Here is a 19,498-nt window from a genome sequence, read left to right as displayed (position 1 = left end):
TGGAGACAAGGTTTGAAGGGTCCATAGTCAAACAACAGTTAAGAAAACATTGCTACAGGAAAAAAAAAACTAATACATTTTATTTTTATCATGGGGATAGGAAATTAATTCAGAGAAAGGCAGTTTCCCAGAGCTATGTCACCTTCCTGGATCCTGAGATAAATTTTTCTGGGTGAAGATTGGCCTGGGAGAAGACCATAGTTCTATAAGGGCTCTGAAGCTAAATCTAAAAAATTGTCTACAATGGTTTAAGGACAGCCTGGATGAGGATGGGTGTGAGAGACATGTGATTTGAGGCTTAGATTTGACCTTGACAGAATGTATTTGAAAGAATGGCTGTGAAATGATGCAACCAATGGCTCCCAAATATCAAGGCATATGACAACACCAGAACACACATTGGGAACACATGTGTCCTGTGAGGTTTAGAAAGCCTTGGTTTTCTGGGCAACCTAACCCTATTGATGTCTGTTGGGCGTATGCAATATAAACAGATAAATCAGCAGAAGGGGGCCAAAATGATGCACACAAGGGAGAGTGATTGTTTTGTATGTGGCCAACCCTGATTTGACCAACCCACCATCACCATATGCTGTGGACGTGTTGCGTCCCTAAGCAAAACCTTAGTGGGGTCAGAAAATCCTCACTGGAAGAGAGTGGGTACACAAAGAGGACGAATATGAAGTATGAAATAATGATACCACACGCAGTATGTGTGGGGTCAACACATTTCTGGCAGGAGTGCCACAAATTTAATCTTCAGGCAAGGGAGTATATAAAGGGAAAAAGAGGCAGTCATAATATAAAAGAAATGCAATGTATATTGTTTGATTTTAGAACAAATACACATAGCTTTAGGTGGTTTGTAACCTTAGAATATAATAGGTTTTAGTTAGGAGTTAGAGGATAAAAGGAAAGGAAGGCTAATTTATTACTTATCAAAGAAGTTCCTGGCCCTAGGTGGCATTACTGATGTAAATTAAGGGATAGCAGAAAATTCTGGTTTTCTTCTGATAACAAATATTCTTAACCTGAAGGAAATAGTATTCTAGCTAGGGGCTAAGACCCACTTCCTATGATCTGGTAATAGAAAGAGATAAAACTAAAGAAAGGGGTGCAGAATTATACCTAGTAAAATAGCCTAATTCTACACTGACCAAACCTGTTTGTAAGCAGGTATTCAAAGTAACAGGGAAAGTCCCCGAGTCAGAAATCATTCTGATGTTGTGCTCAAAGGCAGGGAGAGAAGACCATTGTCTTGAATATGCTATGTTTTGACTTGGCCTTGGAAGTAAAAAGGCTGACAGAAAGAGAGGTAGCTGCCTGGACTTTGAGTTGCAAATATACTAAGCTAGCAGGGAACTTTTGGCAGGCTTTCTTTGGTACTGAAATTTCTTTGTCTGCAGGATAGCTAAGGCTGAACTTCTGTAGTAGAAAAAGAGGCAAAAATCAAATAAAAGGAAAAGAGAAAATGTAATGTCACAGTCGTGTCAGAATTATAGCCAGTAATCCACGCAAAGGGTCAATGATTGACTTCTCTAACGGGCCTTCTGGTAGATAATTCTTGGGAGGAAAATTAGGCACTGCACCAGGAAAGCCAAAAGCCACGTCTGGCACATGCTTCCTTAATAAATGGAGACATACCTTTGCGGGTAGTGACACCCCAGCGCAATGCCAGGTGTGATTCCTGAGTGTAGAGCAAAAAACCACTAAATATCGCCAGGTGTACTACCCAAACCAAACCCAGGAACAAAATGGCAGCTGAGAGCCTAGTGGGAACAGAAGCCTGAAGGACAGAAAAGATATACTTTATTGTGGAAAGGATTTGGAAACTGAAACACAAAATTAAAGGGTAATGCTCTACTGATTGAAACAGATCTGATACTCTGCTTGGACTAATTCTTCACTGTTTGGGCAATGATATCTAGAGAGTTTCCAGATATATAGAAAAATAGGCCACAAAGTATTTTTGTTCCTGTTGTAAACAGAAATGTGAACAGTAGGTGGCACTTTTGGGCAAAGCATGAAATTTCAACCTTTGAAGGGAATTTAGGATATACTGCGAATTTTGAAAATGTGGGTGCATTAGAACACACGTACATCTCCCACTGCTTCACTTGACTAGCCTAAAAAAAAAAAAAAGAACTCACGAACATGCACAGATTCATACATAAATACCCTCTTCATGCTAGGTAAGTAGAAAAATTCAGTTTCATTTTTGGAGGGAATTTGGGAAACGAGTTAGTAAAAATATTGGTTTGTCTTATCTTGCCTTCTACATAATATTTGATGGTACTTTATAGATTTTCTAATGTTGTGGTTCCCATTCATATTACTCAATTTGTAATATTTACAAATAGTCCATACTCTGCATTATATTCAGTATCCTGCATCTATGGGATCTCTGAGAGCCGTATGTAAAATGTCTAAGAACAAAGCTAGAGATTCCAAAATGTAAAAGTTCTGTAAAGTGCAGGTCACGTGCAAGCAATCCTATGTACCAAAGCCTGCGGTAGAAATGGCTTTATACTATGTGTCATAGACAGAAGGAAACAAAAAGCTTCCCCTAAATCTGTGGCTGTGAGTTTGCTACTGTGTAGCAGAGAATCTTAATATCCTTCAGCCTTGGGATTACTTTTCCAGGCAGAAATCCAACATTGGTTAGCACTACCAGAAATGCCAAGGATTCAGAGTTGATTTTGAATTCATTTATTGCGTGTGGTTTCAGCTTCAAAAGCTTCTATGTTGGGGCTGGAGAGATCAGGATGGATGGTAGTTTGAATCCCCACATCCCAGGCATCCTGAGCCTGCCAGGAGCTATTTCTGAGAGAAGAGCCCGGGGTAACCCCTGATCACTGCTTGGTGTGATCCAAAAACAAAGAAACGAAACAAAACGAAACAAAACAAAACAAAACAAACGCTTCTACTATTGCCAGATTATCTGAGGCTACCACTCTGTTAGTGGAGGCCCACAAAACCAGAAGTTTTCTCTAGGAAACACAAGCAAAGGTGCAGAGAACAGAGAGGCTCCGCATCCTTACAGATTTCAGGAAGTGAGCAAAATCTCAAGGGAATGAGACTCAATTTGATAAATGGTGGAGATGGATAAAGAGCTTTTCAGGAAATAAAACTAGGAAGAAATCGCCTAGCCCTGAAATGGCCAAAAGGCAAGAACAACACATCTCTCTGAAATGCAAATCCTGAGCTCCTCTGAGACAAGAAACCAAGCCACCATATCAGAAAATAAGCTACTTGGGGTGGGGCGATAGCACAGCGGTAGGGTGTTTTCCTTGCACGGGGGCTGACCCAGGGCTGACCCAGGACGGGTCTGGATTCGATCCTCGGTGTCTCATATGGTCCCCAAGTCAGGAGCAATTTCTGAGCAGAGTCAGGAGTAAGTAACCCTTGAGCGTCACTGGATGTGGCCCAAAAACCAAATAAAAAGAAAAAAAGGAAAAGGAAGGAAGGAAGGAAGGAAGGAAGGAGGAAGGAAGGAAGAAAGAAAGAAAGAAGAAAGAAAGAAAGAAAGAAAGAAAGAAAGAAAGAAAGAAAGAAAGAAAAGAAAGAAAGAAAGAAAGAAAGAAAGAAGAAAGAAAGAAAGAAAGAAGAAGAAGAAGAAGAAAGAAAAGAAAGAAAGAAAGAAAGAAAGAAAGAAAGAAACGGGGCCGGGTAGGTGGCGCTGGAGGTAAGGTGTCTGCCTTGCAAGCGCTAGCCAAGGAAGGACCGCGGTTCGATCCCCCGGTGTCCCATATGGTCCCCCCAAGCCAGGGGCGATTTCTGAGCACATAGCCAGGAGTAACCCCTGAGCGTCAAATGGGTGTGGCCCAAAAACCAAAAAAAAAAAAAAAAAAAAAGAAAGAAAATAAGCTACTGGAGAATCTAAAGGTCTTGATAAAAGAACACCCTTTCTTTGACCCAAGGTTAAACCCGTGACAACCTATTAGCCTTTTCCCCCCTCCCCCATATTAGCCTTTTTATTGTAGACTTTAGGCCACATCTTTGCAGGCATTGGGGATCATATGGGATGCTGAGCATAGAGCCCAGGTCAGTCGCGTGCAAGGCAAATGCCCTCCTTGCTGTTCGATCACCCCGGTCCTCACTAGATTAACTTTTATGTGTGAAAAGACTCCTAAGTTTAGGGCGTTTTGAAAGAAACCCTGCTACAAAACCAACTTTGTAAAAAAGACGCAGGGCTTATTCCCCGTCCCTCCGGCCCCCAAGTGTAGATGTGGGGTACGCGTTTGTGTGATTTCGCGAAGTAAAAATTTCAAAGATTGTTTACTTAAGCCACACACACACACACACACACACACACACACACACACACGAGCCAAGGGTTGCCGGGCAGCACCACATGAGCCATTCTGTGCAGGTGCCCGAGTGCCTAACACTTCACTGAGCCCTCAGGACACCTCTTGGGAGACCCTTCTCCCCCGGCCCAAATAGAAACACGATTAAGGCCGCAGCAGCACTAGAAGCCAAATCCGAAGGGAAGGAGGCTGCTGCAGGCAAGAAGCCTATGGTAGGAAAGAAGAAGCCTGTTGGTGTTAAAAACAAAAAAAACAAACAAACAAACAAAAAGAAGCCTCCTGTAGGGAAAAAGGCTGCATCTACCAAGAAACCAGCTGAAAAGAAGCCTGCGGGGAAGAAATCTAATACAGAAAAAAAGAAGCCTACTGCATAAAGCCAAATTTGTTCTATAAAAGGCGGATCATTTGGGACAGCTAAACGTTGAATAAAGATCTAATAATCAAAGAGGCAGTGGGGGGGGGGCGGAGAAATAGCCTGGAAGTAAGGTGTTTGCCTTCCATGCAGAAGGTCGGTGGTTCAAATCTCGGCATCCCATATGGTCCCCCGAGTCTGCCAGGAGCGATTTCAGAGCGTAGAGTTAGGAGTACCCCCTGAACGCTGCCGGGTGTGACCCAAAACAAAACAAAAAAAGAGGCAGTGAAAAAAAAAAAAAAAGAAGAAGCACAACAGGTAATGGTTAAGTGATTTCTGTCCGTCCATCCATCCATTAATCCCAGCGTCTACACTGTGACCAAGCCAGTGAAGGGCTCAGTTGACAACCGCCCTCCCAGGACAGAGTTCGTTCCTTTGCGCGCGCTTTCCGCGGGCGGGCGCTGGTTCCTTTAAGGGGGAATCGAACTCAGATCGCATCGAGCCCAGAATCTCCCGGCCCGGACACACAACACACTCACACGCACACACCCCAGGGTTCCCACTTTGCATCTCGGAGCGGCGCCGCGGTGTGCACGAGTGCGCTGGGAACGGGGCCGCGGGAGTCGGCCACAACCAGCCGCCTTCGGCCGCGCACCGTCGAGTCAGGCTACGCAGCGTCTCGGGGCTCGACTGGCCGCGTCTGCAGCGCGGGTGGGTCCGGGCCGCTGTTGTTGTAGTGACCGGGGGGCGTCGCGGCCGTGCGCTCTCCGTTCCGCGCGCCGCACGGTCCCCCATCTTCCCCCCGGTTCCCCCGCCGGCGGGAGACCCGGGCCGCCCGCGCCCCGTATGGCCGTCTCCCCGGTAAGGACGGGCTGGGGGACACCGGGTAGAGCCGCCGTGCACCCGCGGCGGGACCCAGTTGCAGCCACTGGCTCGGGTGCAGGCAGGCAGGTGCCCGCCGCCGTGCGCGGAGACTACACCCCCTTCCCCACCGCCCCGGGGCGCCCTCCTGCATCCTGCGCCCTTGGCCCTGCGCGGCCGAGCAGCCCCGGGCAAAGCCGGGCCAGCGCCAAACCCCCATCCCGCCCGTCCTTGGCCCTCTCCATGGTCCCTAGAATTCTCGCAGGGTGCCCTTGGAGCGCTTGCGTCAGAATCCTCTGAATGCCTTGGAAAAAAAAAAAAAAAAAGCAAAGTTCCTAAGTCAGGTTGCGGGGATTCCCCACTCCACCAATCTCTGGGCACCCCGGGGCGCGCGTGGTGGTGGGGAGAAGGATCCCAGCGGCTGGAATGGAGCTGATCGCTGCGCGCGCTCCGTTAATCCCAGCGCCGTAGTTCCCTCCCTTCTTCCCTCCCTCTCTCGGGGGGTCCCCGCACCCGCTCTCCAGACTTGACACCTTGGCCCGCAGGAGGACCCCGTTCTGGAGCGTTATTTCAAGGGCCACAAAGCCGCGATCACCTCGGTGGGCTTCAGCCCCAACGGCCGGCAGCTCGGTGAGTTCCCGAGGTGGGCACGCCAGTGGCTGGAGCTAGGGTTGGGGTTGGGGAATGTGACGATCGGGGTTCGGACCTGGGGACGGCAGCATCTGCGTGATTTGGGGGAGCCGGTGGAGCGAGCTGGGGCTGGGATTGGGGCTGGAGAGCGGCCCGAGGCTGGAGGCTGGATGCCGGTGGCCTCCAGTGGGGAACCTGTAGTGGCTGGAGCTTGGAGAGCTCTGGGCTGTCTGCGAGACCGCGGAGCCCGGCCCGGTCCAACAGGGGGCGCGAGAGGCCGGGGGCGGGCTTTGCTCTCTCTCCGGGGCCGGGTGTGGTGTCGGCCGGCCCCAGAGTTGGAGAAAAGTTGTGCGCGCGGAGCTGGAGCTACTGAGCTCCAAGCTGCAGCGGGGCTGGAGGCCGGGACCTCCGGGCGGTTTCACTGGGGGTGCCCCGACCCCTTGACGACAAGCGCCCCGCAGGAATCAAGAAAGCGTCTGGCACAGCCGTGTGCACTCGCTGCTTCACTCCAAGGGGGAACTTGAGCTCCGCGGCTCGGGCGGCTCAGGCGGCCCGCGCCCGTAGGCTCCTCCGCATGGCCTTGAGGTGGACCTGGGCCGGCAGGAGCTGCCTGCTCCTGGCACTGTGCACGGCGGCTTACTTACTGCTGGACCTGTCCATCTCCACCTTGCGGGCCGCCTCTTCGGGGGCGCACCTCGGGGGGCGCAGGCTGCGAGCGCGCGCCGAGCCGGGCAGCCCGGCCTGGGACCCGTCCCGCCCACTCTATGAGAAGCCCCCGGCCGATCCGGGCGCTCTGGGCGAGTGGGGGCGAGCCAGCAAGCTGGAGCTGGGCCCCGAGGAAGAGAAGCAGAAGGAGGCACTGCTGGAGCGCTACGCCATCAACATCTACCTGAGCGACCGCATCTCTCTGCACCGCCACATTGAGGACCGGCGAATGCCCGAGTGCCGCGCGCAGACCTTCCAGTACGCACGGCTGCCCACCACCTCGGTGATCATCGCCTTCTACAACGAGGCCTGGTCCACGCTGCTGCGCACCATCCACAGCGTGCTGGAGACGGCGCCCGCCGTCCTGCTCCGGGAGGTCATCCTGGTGGACGACCTCAGCGATCGCCCCTACCTCCAGGCCCGCCTGGAAGCCTACGTGAGTGGCCTGCAACGGGTGCGCCTGATCCGCACCAAGAAGCGCGAAGGGCTGGTCCGCGCGCGCCTGCTGGGCGCCACCTATGCCACCGGCGAGGTGCTCACCTTCCTGGACTGCCACTGCGAGTGCAGCTCGGGCTGGCTGGAGCCTCTGCTGCAGCGCATCGCCGAAGACCCCACGGCCGTGGTGTGCCCGGTGATCGACACCATCGACTGGAACACCTTCGAGTACTACATGCAGACGGGCGAGCCCATGATCGGGGGCTTCGACTGGCGCCTGACCTTCCAGTGGCGCCCGGTGCCCCGACGCGAGCAGCTGCGGCGCAAAGCTCGCACCGAACCCATCCGTTCGCCTACCATGGCTGGAGGCCTGTTCGCCGTCAGTAAGCAATACTTCCATCACCTGGGCACCTACGACACGGGCATGGAGGTGTGGGGCGGCGAGAACCTGGAGCTGTCGTTCCGCGTGTGGCAGTGTGGCGGCCGCCTGGAGATCCACCCCTGCTCACACGTGGGGCATGTGTTCCCCCGCCGCGCCCCCTACGCGCGCCCCCACTTTTTACAGAACACGGCGCGTGCCGCCGAGGTGTGGATGGACGACTACAAGGAACATTTCTACAACCGCAACCCTCCGGCCCGCCGCGAACCTTTTGGGGACATCTCGCAGCGCCGGGAGCTGCGTCGTGCGCTCGGCTGCCGCAGCTTCCAGTGGTACCTGAGCCACATCTTCTCCGAGCTGCACGTGCCCGAGGACCGGCCCGGCTGGCACGGGGCCCTGCGCAGCCTGGGCATCGCCTCCGAGTGCTTGGACTACAACGCGCCCAGCCACCAGCCCACCGGGGCCAACCTCTCGCTCTTCGGGTGCCACGGCCAGGGCGGCAACCAGTTCTTCGAGTACACATCCAAACAGGAGATCCGTTTCAATGCCGTAACCGAGCTGTGTGCTGAGGCCCGCGATGGCCTCAAGGTAGTGGGGATGCAGAACTGTCCCCAGGATAATGCCCCGGTCCCCGAGCCCATGGTCTGGCACTTTAGGGCCGATGGCACCATCTTCCACCCGCGCTCTGGGTTGTGCCTGAGCGCCTTTCGGACCCCGCAGGGCCACCCTGATGTGCAGCTGCAAGCATGCGGTGCCGGGGATCGGAACCAGATGTGGAAGTTTGAGAAATAGTGGCGCGACCTGCCTCTCTACGTACACTGGGGTATCTGCAGCCGGATAGCCCTAGAGCTGTCAGAGAGAACCAATGTGGAATCACGGGAACAGTGTTGGATTTGAAATTACTTATCCAGGGGCCGTTGGCAGGAGCTCAGGGGAGTTTGTGGGACCTCTAGGCTTCGAACCACTGATTCTGGGTACGCACCCCCTGCAGTTGGTCACAGCTATGTGCCTTAGTTAGAAGTTGGGTTGATGTTTTTCCTTTTAAAGAAGTTACACTGTGAATACACTTAAGTGCCAGGTTCTTCTTTCTAAAGAATTTCTAAAGCAGCCCGAGGTGTGGGATGAATGATTAGTGGTTGTTGGTGAGTTTCCTGCACAGTTTTTGCCCCCCCCCCTTTTTTTTCTTTTGGGTGTTTCTACCCAGTGCAGAGAGTGATAGATTTACTCCAAAACCCTACCACCCATATCTCTGTCTAGGTATACAGTGGCAGTCCGGTCACAGCGCATGCACCTCCTGGTCCTTAAATGGGGCAGAATGATAGTAAAGGGGTCCAGGCACTTGCCTTGCATGTAGTCAACTGGAGTTTGATTTCCCGAAGCACTTCCAGGAGTGATTCCTGAGCACAGAGGCAGGAGTAACCCCTGAGTTCTGCCTGGTATGGCACAGAATAACAACAGTAAGAAAAAATAGAAATTTGTCCTGGGACTTTGCTGGACTCAAAGTGGCACCATAAGTCACAAGGCCTGCCCTACTGTCAGTGAAGCTGTGAAGCTTGCTCTCACTTGGGGCTCATGCCCACCTCCTTTTCTAGCCCTCTGAATTTGCGCCTTTTAACTTAACCTGCTAATAAAGACTGTTCACGCTTTCAAAAAAAGTGTGCAGGGATATGGGCCAAAGTGATAGCACAGCGGTAGGGCGTTTGCCTTGCATGTTGCTGATCCAGGATGGGTCTCGGTATGTATCCCAGTGTCCCATATTGTCCCCTAAGCCTGGAGCGATTTCTGAGCACAGAGCCAGGAGTAACCCCTGAGTGTCACTGGGTGTGGCTCCAAAAAAAAAAAAAGTGCGGGCCCAAGTGCTAGCCAAGGAAGGACCCGGTTTGATCCCCTGGCACCCCATATGGCCCCTCCCAAGCCAGGGGCAGTTTCTGAGCGTTTAGCCAGGAGTAACCCCTGAGCATCAAACTGGTGTGGCCGAATAAACCAAAAAAAAAAAACAAAGTGCAAGGATAGGTTAGGGAGGGTGATTGGACCCAACAGTGCTGGGGGAAAACTGCTGTGCCTGGTATAAATTCAAACCTGTGTTCTAGCCCTGAGAACCATCTCTTGGGGCACCTGACAGTGTAGGGTGGGGTGGGGCGCAAGGTGACCAAGGAACCAGGGGGCTAATTCCTTGTGATGGATGGTTCAGTAAAGGAGCCAACAGTGCTGGTGGCCTCCAGAGCCACCCTAGAGGTATGCAGGACTCTGCTAGGTTGCACCCAACGGTGCTGTGGTGGGGACAGAGTGGGCAAGGCAGTTCGGGGGCCACACCCAGCAGCTCTCAGGGGTTACTCCTGGCTCTGTGCTCTGAAATCGCTCCTGTCTCGGGACCAAATGGGATGATTGGGATCGAACCCACATCCGTCCTGGGTCAGCTGCGTGCAAGGTAAACAGCTTACTGCTGTGCTACCCCAGCCAGGGTGACTGTTGAGCTGGGATCCAGCTGGGATTGAGTACCTCTAAATCATGTGCCACTCACCCTTGTGCCAACACCTGACTCCACAGACCTAGTCCCCCTTCTAAAACAATAATCACTGTGTGGTTTGGTCTATAATTATTTAAATTGTATATGGAATTTGACTTTTTTTCCAGTACAGGGTATTTTAGGGTTTGCTCTTTTTTTTTTTTTTTTTTTTTTTTTAAGAATTTTAGTTTTTTCCAGTCAAATGAAATTTAAATACAGTTGATCTTAGGAGAAAGGACACTTGATTTTAAGGAGAAATGGGCACATTTTTCTAATGTGAATTTGGCAGGTTTTTTCTTTTGACTGAAAATAGGCAGACATCTCAGAACAAATATATCCCCGCATCTGAGTAAAATGGACAGTCGTTGACATTCAAGATTGGGAAATCCTGAGCTATTGGGCTTAATCTTCATTGATACCTCATATTACTCTGATTTTGTAGCCTGCCCTCTCTGTGAACTTGTTTGTATGCTTAGGGCATTTCTTGCTTGTCTTTCCTTATATTGTGTTTGCACTGGAGAGGGTATTATTTGGAGAACCAGTGGACCATGGTTGCCTTTGTTAGTCCCTTCAGGTAAAGATGCTGAAGTTAGACCCAACTGCTTTACTAGGAGTGAATTGGAAAGGGGATGTAGTCTTACAGAAGCAGCAGCTCATTTCTTAGCAATTGTTGGTGCTTGGGAGTTCTTGCTGATAAGCACATTTTTGGTATTTTGTGGGGGCCACACCTGGTGGTGTTAGAGGTTACTCCTGGTTTTGTGCTCATGAATGACTTCATGCAAGCTTGGGGGACCATGTGGGATTCCAGAGATCGAATTCGGGTTAGCTGCGTGCAAGAGAAACGCTCTCCCCACTGTACAGGATATGACTGGGATTCTCTAAGCATATTGGAAAGCAGCTTCTCAGACTGTCTTGACAGTGGTGAAAGCTGCTCTCTCTTTGGTTTTTAACTTCTAGCAACTTCCTGAAAGGTTCAGTTGAGGCCGTGACCTTGGTCAAGTTACATAATCAAATGCCTCTACTTGGGCCTTGGGGTGCTCTTTGTAAACTGCTGGTTTAGAATGTGATTATCCCATGATGCTAACTCTGCAGATATAGTCCCTGGGCTGTCGCTTACCCAGCTCTCCTCACTTTCTTATAAGCCTTATTTAATTGGATGTTTTTGTTTTATTTGAAAATATTTGTGCTCTTAAAAATGTTTAAGCATATCTTATGAGACAGAGATGGCCACAATAAATAAGCACTTGAACGTTCATACAAAAGGGCATAGGCACACACCTATGTTCACCTTGCACTTAGCATATGAGCCAAGAGATGGAAACAGCCCAAATGCCCAGCTGCAGATACATGGATCCAGAAGTTGTGGTGTTGATGCAGTGGGATGCTTTGCAGCTCTCAGCACAAAATCATGCAATGTGCAGTATCAAGGTTAGAACTGGTGGGTACTAACTCCTCACTACTAACAGGAGTCACTGTTGACTGGATCTCATCCATTTGTGAAGCTGGGAGAGAGAAGTGGCTTTAAAAAATGAAGTGAGGGGACCGGAGAGATAGTATGGAGGAAAGGCATTTGCCTTGCATGCAGAAGGACGGTGGTTCGAATCCCGGCATCCCATATGGTCCCCCGAGCCTGCCATGAGTGATTTCTGAGTGTAGAGTCAGGAGTACCCCTGAGTGCTGCTGGGTGTGACTCAAAAACCAAAAAAAAAAAAAAAAAAAAAAAACCCTGAAATGAGGCTGGAACGATTGAACATCAGGGAAGGCATTGGCCTTGTATACAGCTGGCCTGGGTTCAGTTCTCAGACTTCTGAGCCAGGAGTGATTCCTAACTACTGTTGGGGTGGCCCCACAAAATAAAAAGAGTTAGGTGAGCCTGAGTTTAAGTGACAGGGTTTATGTTGGATTGGATAAGAAATTGTAGCCTGGGTTTAATCAGTGGATTTGCACATTTGTTGTACCAGTCTTGTTTTATTATTGTTTATCTTTCATACTCAAAAAAAGTCATCTTTTAAGGGGGTGTCACATCCAGCAGCACTCTGGTTACTCCTGGCTCTGTGCTCAGAAATTATTCCTGGCAGGCTCAGGGACTATATGGGATGCCAGGGATCCAACCCGGGTCAGTTGTGTACAAGGCAAATGTCCTACCTGTTGTATTACTGCTCCGGCCCCTCGAAAAATCATCTTTGGGGCTAAGATTTACATCCAAATATTTGCCAGAATAAGTTGTTTGAAAAGTAAAAATATTTCTAAAAGATGGTTCGGCTGGCTTACCTCCTATCTTATATGAAAAATTTACAAGCTGAATTTAGATCTTAATCTCAGCAAGTCCAGTCAGGTTCAGGATTTAGGAGAGTTCACTCTCTGTAAAGAATTAGTCACAGTTCTCCTAAATAAAGTTGGTTTTAGTGTCTTGAGATTTGAGAAGCTAGGAACTTTGCAAAATGTGAATTTATAGAAATATTTTAGAATAGCCATTTTAAAAGTAAAATGATTCTGTATCTTGATCATTTTGTTTCCTTTTTTCTTTCTTAGAACTACAAAAATGTGTAGTTTCTTTCAGTACTCTACCGACCTTATAGTTTACAAAGGAATTATCCAGATTCTGTACTCTATATATGCAATTTTCCTGGGGGACACTTGGAAAGGGATAGCAAAGCCTTGAATTTTTCAAGAGGGTTTATTGCCAGCAGATATTCTTTTAAACATATCTCTGCCTTTGCTCATGTTTGCCTTTAAAAAAAAATATAAAAAGTTACTCTTTTCTCTTCCATCCAATGGGAGGGCTAAAATGGAGATGTGTAGGAAGTACTTTCTGGAATTATTATTCTACTGTCTTAACACACCAGCCAATAGGAAAAGGATATGTGTAATAGGGAAGTACCTAATTGTTGATTTACCTTTTACATAAATTATAATGAGTGATACTGTGTGACTTTTTTTTTCTTAAACAGGTGGTTCGTTATTCACAGCAGCTTAGATAACACAAGGAAGTTTTCATATTTTTATATGGAGACATTTAAAGGTTGGATTTTTTGTTATGTTTTTGGATTTTGGGCCACACCTGGCAATGCTCAGGGGTTATTCCTGGCTCTATACTCAGAAATTATTCCTGGCAGCCTCAGGACCATATGGGTTGCTGGGGATTGTACTCAAGTCCTCTGCGTGTGAAATAAACACCCTACCTGCTATGCTCTGAACCTGCTGATATTTAGGAATTTTTCATTTTTAAACCACAGTGTAAATGTACCAATGAAATACAATTGGATTCCCCAGCCCTAATATTTTGGTAAACAATGCCCTCTTTTACTATTGACAAGACTTAACCTTATGAGTTAACTTACATGCGTAACAAAAAGTAATACTCAAGTTATTTGGTAGGCAGATTTCAACATTGCTAATGCTATTAACTACCAATTCTGTGAATGTTTGGCTATCTAAATACTTTTTAAATGACAGGCTTGACAACTGACTGTAGCTCTCAACTTTACAACTCACAAGCACTTGTCGGTCCCAAGAAAATGTGTTTACTTATCCAATAGTAGCATTCTGAGTATTCTGAAAAATTCATGGGCAAATCAAGCCTTTTCAGGTTGAGGACAAGATTTTGGTCTTAGTTTTGGTTAGGGTTTCAGTTTTAAATAACACAGTTCTTTGCTTTGACTTGTTCTTTTGGTTTGCTATTTTGATAATATTTTCAAGTGAGCACAAAGAGTGCAGAGAATCTTCCAGCAATGAATTTTTTCCTATTATGTCATGAGTGGTTTCCATTCTTTCTGTTGTCATTAATGGTGTTTCCTATATTGATTAAAACTTGTGAAATAAAATTTCTACTTATTTTTACAAATGGATTCTGATGATTTTCATCTATGGGATCCCTGTTCCTATGTACACCCACTGATGGTAGCAGAAGATAAGGCTATAATTTCTTTACTTATTTAAATGTTGAGACATTGGAAGCAAGTCAGAGTTTGTATATTATTTTGTAAGACATTATTTATTGGCAAATATTCTAAAGTGATGTTATCATTCGTGCCTACCAGCATCATCTTTAAGCAAAAAAACAAAGAAAGGCATTGTATATTGAAAGGGCTTGACACATCAAGAAAAACACAGCAAAGGGGCCTGAGAGATAGAATGGAGGTAGGGCGTTTGCCTTGTATGTAGAAGGATGGGTGAATCCCAGCATCCCATATGGTCCCCCAAGCCTGCCAAAAGTTTTCTGAGCATAGAGCCAGGAGTAACCCGAGCGCTGCCGGGTGTGACTGCACCTCCCAAAAAAGGGAAAAAACACAGCAATAATGTACATGTATATGCCAAACAACAGAGTTCCAGAACTTATGGGACAAAGACTGACATCATATTGAAGGGAGAATATGCAGTTCTAGAGTAATGGAAGGTTAAGTTAAATGTCCCACTTTTTTTTCTCCCAGTTTTATTGAAGCTCCGTGATTTTTTGTTTGTTTGTTTGTTTTTGAGCCACACCCGGTGATGCTCAGGGGTTAATCCTGGCAGTGCACTCAGAAATCACTTCTAGATTAGGGGAACATATGGGATGCCAGGGGATCAACCCAGATCTGCACTAGATCAGCTGTGTGTAAAGCAAATACCCTACTACTGCACCACTGCTCCGGCTCGGTTCCATAATTTCTAATATTATTAATGAAAGTTTCATGTGCCTCATTCCAATACCACACCCAGCCGGAGTGCCTGCTTTCTGTACCCACTCCCTGTACCCCAGGGATCTCTTCCAACACCACACCTCCCAATGGGAGTGCCTGCTTCCCTATATCACTCCCTACACCACAGGGATCCACAGTTCTATGGACCAACTTTCTGGCTATGTTTTTTTTAAGGGTTTTTTTTTGTTTTGTTTTGTTTGTTTGTTTATTAGTGGTAGGGGGTTGGATTGGGGACATACCTGGTCTCCTCAGGGCTTACTCCCAGCTCTATACTCACTCCTGGTGGGGAACCAGGGACCAAATGGTGTGCCAGGGATGAAGCCCGAGTCAGTCATGTGCAAAGAGGTGCCCTACCTGCTGTACTGTATCCAGCCCAGAAAGACTCCAGTTTTTTAAATCTTGTTTTAATGAAGAAAATCCTTATTTATTTTTGTTGACGTTTGAGTTTTTCCTCAATATCTGTTTGTGTCTAACTTCCATTTACAAAGCATGGTAGTCTAAGGAAATAGTTGATCTGACTTCTCCAGTTTTGAGTTTACATAGAAATGTTTTGTCGGGCCCGGAGAGATAGCACAGTGGTGTTTGCCTTGCAAGCAGCCGACCAAAGGTGGTTGGTTCGAATCCCGGTGTCCCACATGGTCCCCCGTGCCTGCCAGGAGCTATTTCTGAGCAGTCAGCCAGGAGTAACCCCTGAGCACCGCCGGGTGTGGCCCAAAAACCAAACAAAAAAAAAAAAAAAGAAAAGAAAAGAAATGTTTTGTCACTTAGCAGGTGGTCTCTCTTGGACAATGTTCCCTGCTAACCCAGGTTAACACACTGGACTGAGAACTGACCAAGGCAGCCTCCCATTCTTTCAGCCTACTGTCTCCATCACTAGCCTTTGCTCTCTTTTGTCTCTTTTTGTATTTTTGTATTTGGCCAACGATTAGCTAAAGGTTCAGGGTGGGACCACTCCAGGTAGTATGTGGAGTCATTTGGTGCTGAAGTTAAATGCAGCCAAGAACCTCACCTACTCTACTTCTTACACCCATTTCTGGCCCTTTCTTCCACGATCATGATTCCTGCCTGATATTCTATACCTCCTGACTCTTCCTAGCCCTGCACATAGCCTGAAAATCACTATCCTGAAGACTTCTTTGTATGTTTTATATGCTGTGCTATTTGGGCTACCTTACACCAAGCATAATTTTAAACTTGTTTCATGCAATTTAAAAAGACTGTATACATGTGTCTGATCTTATTGTCCATCAGTAATTGTCACCCTGTGAAGAGTTATTTTCTGCCTCCATGTTTCTATTTCATAAATAGAAAACTAGCCTGGGAAGTCCATAGTAACTTACTGACTTAGCCACATAGCTGAGCGGCTGCCAGGGGCCAGAGGAATGGGGGACGGTCACCTTTGAGGATGAACTTGAGTTGCGGACTAAGGGAGGTTTTTGTAGGGATTCTCTGAAATTGGTGGTACAAGTTTGGGCAAAGCACTAAATGATACACTTCAAAAGGTTGACTTAAGGGTGTGTGAGTTTTACCACAATTAATTAAAAAAAAAAACTGGCCAGAGAGATAGCATGGAGGTAAGGCGTTTGCCTTGCATGCAGGACGTTGGTTCGAATCCCGGCATTCCATATGGTCCCCTGTGCCTGCCAGGGGTGATTTCTGAGCGTAGAGCCAGGAGTAACCCCTGCCAGGTGTGACCCAAAAACCAAAACAAACAAACGTGGCTATATCTACAGTGGAATTCTCCTTTGCTCTAAGGAAAAAATAAATCTTGGGGCTGAAGAGTTAGTACAGTGGTTAGGTACTTGCCTTGCATGCAAAAGATCTTAGTTCAATCCCTGGTCAGTCTTAGTTCAATCCCATATGGTGCCCCCGAGCTCTACCAGAAGTAAACTCTGAGCAGCACAAAGTGTGCCCTCTCCCAAAAAACTTGTTATTTCTGACAGCATAGGTGAACTAGGGGTGGGGGTTTATGCTACGTGAAATAAGAGGACCCAAGGATAGTAAGTGAAATAAGTAAGTCACTTGCCTGTCTGCATTCAACTCTGGTTCAATCCCTGGCACCCCATCTGATCTTCCATGCACGGCCAGGAGCACTGCCAAAAGCACCCCATGTGGTCTTCTGAACATTGAGCCAGAAGTGAGCTTTAAGAAGTCCCAATTGTGGCTCCAAAGCAAAAAGAAGAAAAAGACAAATTTCTAATGATCGCATTTGTTGTGATCTCTAAAGAAATAAAGCAAGGCAGCACAGGCTACCACATTCAAAATCAACCTCTCGGACTCTGGCCACGGAACTGAGGGTCTCAGTGGGATAGGAGGAGAGGAAAGAATGGTGGAGAGACCCCAATGGGTGAGAGTGGAGGATATGTTATGATGCATTTTGAAGAGGGATAAAAAGAAAGTGTTCCCTAAAACGATTAACTAATATCATCTTAAGGAAACAAAACAATAACAAAAAATAATCAAGAAACATTGTCTTTTTTCCCCTTGATTGTGATGGCCCACCTGCCTCCCCTCCCCCCAAAAATTCATGGGCTAAATAGACTGAAGAATTTCAAGTGTCCTAGAAAAGGTTTCTATGAGGAAACTAGATTTTACACAGCCAGCTGTTTGTTATCAATATTTGAACTATTTAATTCAGCAAAATGAAGAAAATTAAAATTGATCCGTGAATCTTTTGATTTAGTACTTGGCTACAGTGGAAATTAGTGGATACTTAATTTCCCTGAAATTTTAGGGAATATCAGTTATAAAAAAAAAAAAAAGTCCTGTAGCTGTATATTTAGTTGTACAGTGTAGAACTGGAGACTCGAGAAACCCTTCTACATGACCAATGATCTGGTACCCAGTTTGCCCAGATGCCTGCTACATCCTTGGCTATCCCACTAACATGGATCTGCCTTTCTCTCTAACCTTGTACAAAGAGAGGAAAGCAAGGTCCTCAAGTTACTTGACTTTATCCTGTGATTTTGGAAATGCTGCTGTGTGACAGATGCTATTCTTTGTTTTGTAAATACTCAGAGGTACACACAACTAGGAGGAAAGAAATGGTGTGAGGAAAGAATTGCAATGGGGGCTGGAGCAGTAATACAGAGTGGAGGTCACTCACCTTGAATGTTGCTCACCTGGATTTGGGCTCCAGCATCTCATAGGGTTCCCTACCTACCAAGAGTGATACCTGGGCACAAAACCAGGAAGTAACCCCTGAGCATTGCTGGGTGTGTCCCAAAAAGCAAAAGAAAAGAAAATAGAATGCAGCAGTTATTGGCCTCCTGGTAGTATTTAAAGACATGGGAATGGATGAGCCTACCTGGGAAGAACACAAGGTTCATAACAGTTATAAAAGATCTAAAAGAAAAAAAATGGCAGTATGCTTCAAGGGTGGACTCTGAGGCTAAGGGAATTCCTTTTCTAATCTCCCTAATATTTACTGTGCATATGCAAAAAGAAAAAAGCACAAATTTTTTTCTTCTTTTTTTTTAATTTCATGCTCGTGGTTATTGTCTTTATTGCTATAGTGCTTTTCTGTAGTCAGTGGTTTCAGTTTATTTTGTTTGATTTTTGTTTTCTTTTTTTTTTTTTGTTCTGCTTTCTGTTTCTGGTTTTTTTTTTTTTTTTTTTTATTTTAACTTTTTGTTTTTTGTTTTGGGCCACACCTGTTTGACACTCAGGGGGTTACTCCTGGCTATGTACTCAAAAATTGCTCCTGGCTTGGGAGGCCATATGGGATGCTGGGAGATCAAACCGCCGTCCTTTCTAGGCTAGCTCTTGCAAGGCAGATGCCTTACCTCTAGCACCACCTCTCCGGCCCCTGTTTTTTTTTTTTTTTTTTTTTTTTTTTTTTGTCTTTTTGTTGTTTTTCTTCCTTTTTCCCTTGCTTCTTTTAAATTGATATTTATATACCTCTAGATGGACTTCTCCTGGTTTTAGTTTGTTTTGTTTTGTTTTGTCTTGTTTTGTTTTCCTTTTTTTTTTCTTTTTCTTCAAATAGAACCACATAACTTTAATCATCTTGTTCTGCCTCATAAATTGAGGGAAAAAATGGATGTTACCAAGACCAAACAATCATATGAACATTGAGTAGAAATAAAAAAAAAAATGATCAGACTTAAACACCAAATCCAAAGTCAATGACAACAGACAAGAGGGACCACTTATACTAGCAGCCCAGGGGACAAAGGAGAATATGAGATGCATGATGGGAACAGAGGTGGAGGGAGGACACAGGTGGTGGAAATGCCCCTGATTCAATGTCACTATGTACCTAAAATATTACTGAGAAAGATTTGTAATTCATTTTGGTCACAATAAAAAATATTTAAAATAAAAAGCTCTAAAAACTTTAGACCAGAAGTGAGGTGGAAATGAAAAAAATCAATCTAAGAAGGAACTTCAAGAATGGTAGTAGAGGGGCTGGAGCAATAGCACAGTGGTAGGGCACTTGCCTTGTATGTGGTTGACCCAGGAAAGACCTGGGTTCAATCCCCGGCATCCCATATGGTTCCCCAAGCCAGAAGCTAGGAGTAGCCCCTGAGTGTCACCAGGTATGGCCCCAACCTCCCCTCTAAAAAAAGAATGGTAGTAGGAAGGCATGATGGTGGGATATTATGAGAACCACAGTATAACATGGAGTAGAAAGGCAGT

The 19,498-nt window shown here is 46.7% G+C and overlaps 2 protein-coding genes across 2 annotated transcripts in view; both read left to right on the top strand.

The window, feature by feature from the left end:
* Positions 1 to 5,503: 5,503 nt before the first annotated feature.
* Positions 5,504 to 19,498, top strand: part of POC1B (POC1 centriolar protein B) — a 99,650-nt gene continuing 85,655 nt past the window's right edge. The window contains exons 1-2 of the mRNA XM_049783727.1: positions 5,504 to 5,523; positions 6,069 to 6,153. Of these exons, the coding sequence (XP_049639684.1) occupies positions 5,509 to 5,523; positions 6,069 to 6,153 (100 nt within the window). The 5' untranslated portion in view covers positions 5,504 to 5,508. The remainder of the gene's footprint in view (positions 5,524 to 6,068; positions 6,154 to 19,498) is intronic.
* On the top strand, positions 6,728 to 8,523 carry GALNT4 (polypeptide N-acetylgalactosaminyltransferase 4). Its single transcript, XM_049783723.1, has one exon. It carries the CDS (start codon positions 6,728 to 6,730, stop codon positions 8,462 to 8,464), a length of 1,737 nt encoding a protein of 578 aa, XP_049639680.1. The 3' UTR covers positions 8,465 to 8,523.

Source organism: Suncus etruscus, chromosome 11 (genome assembly GCF_024139225.1).
Source record: "Suncus etruscus isolate mSunEtr1 chromosome 11, mSunEtr1.pri.cur, whole genome shotgun sequence".
NCBI lineage: Eukaryota > Metazoa > Chordata > Mammalia > Eulipotyphla > Soricidae > Suncus > Suncus etruscus.
Note: the sequence above shows the minus strand (reverse complement) of the source record. Positions and strands in the feature narration are given on the sequence as shown.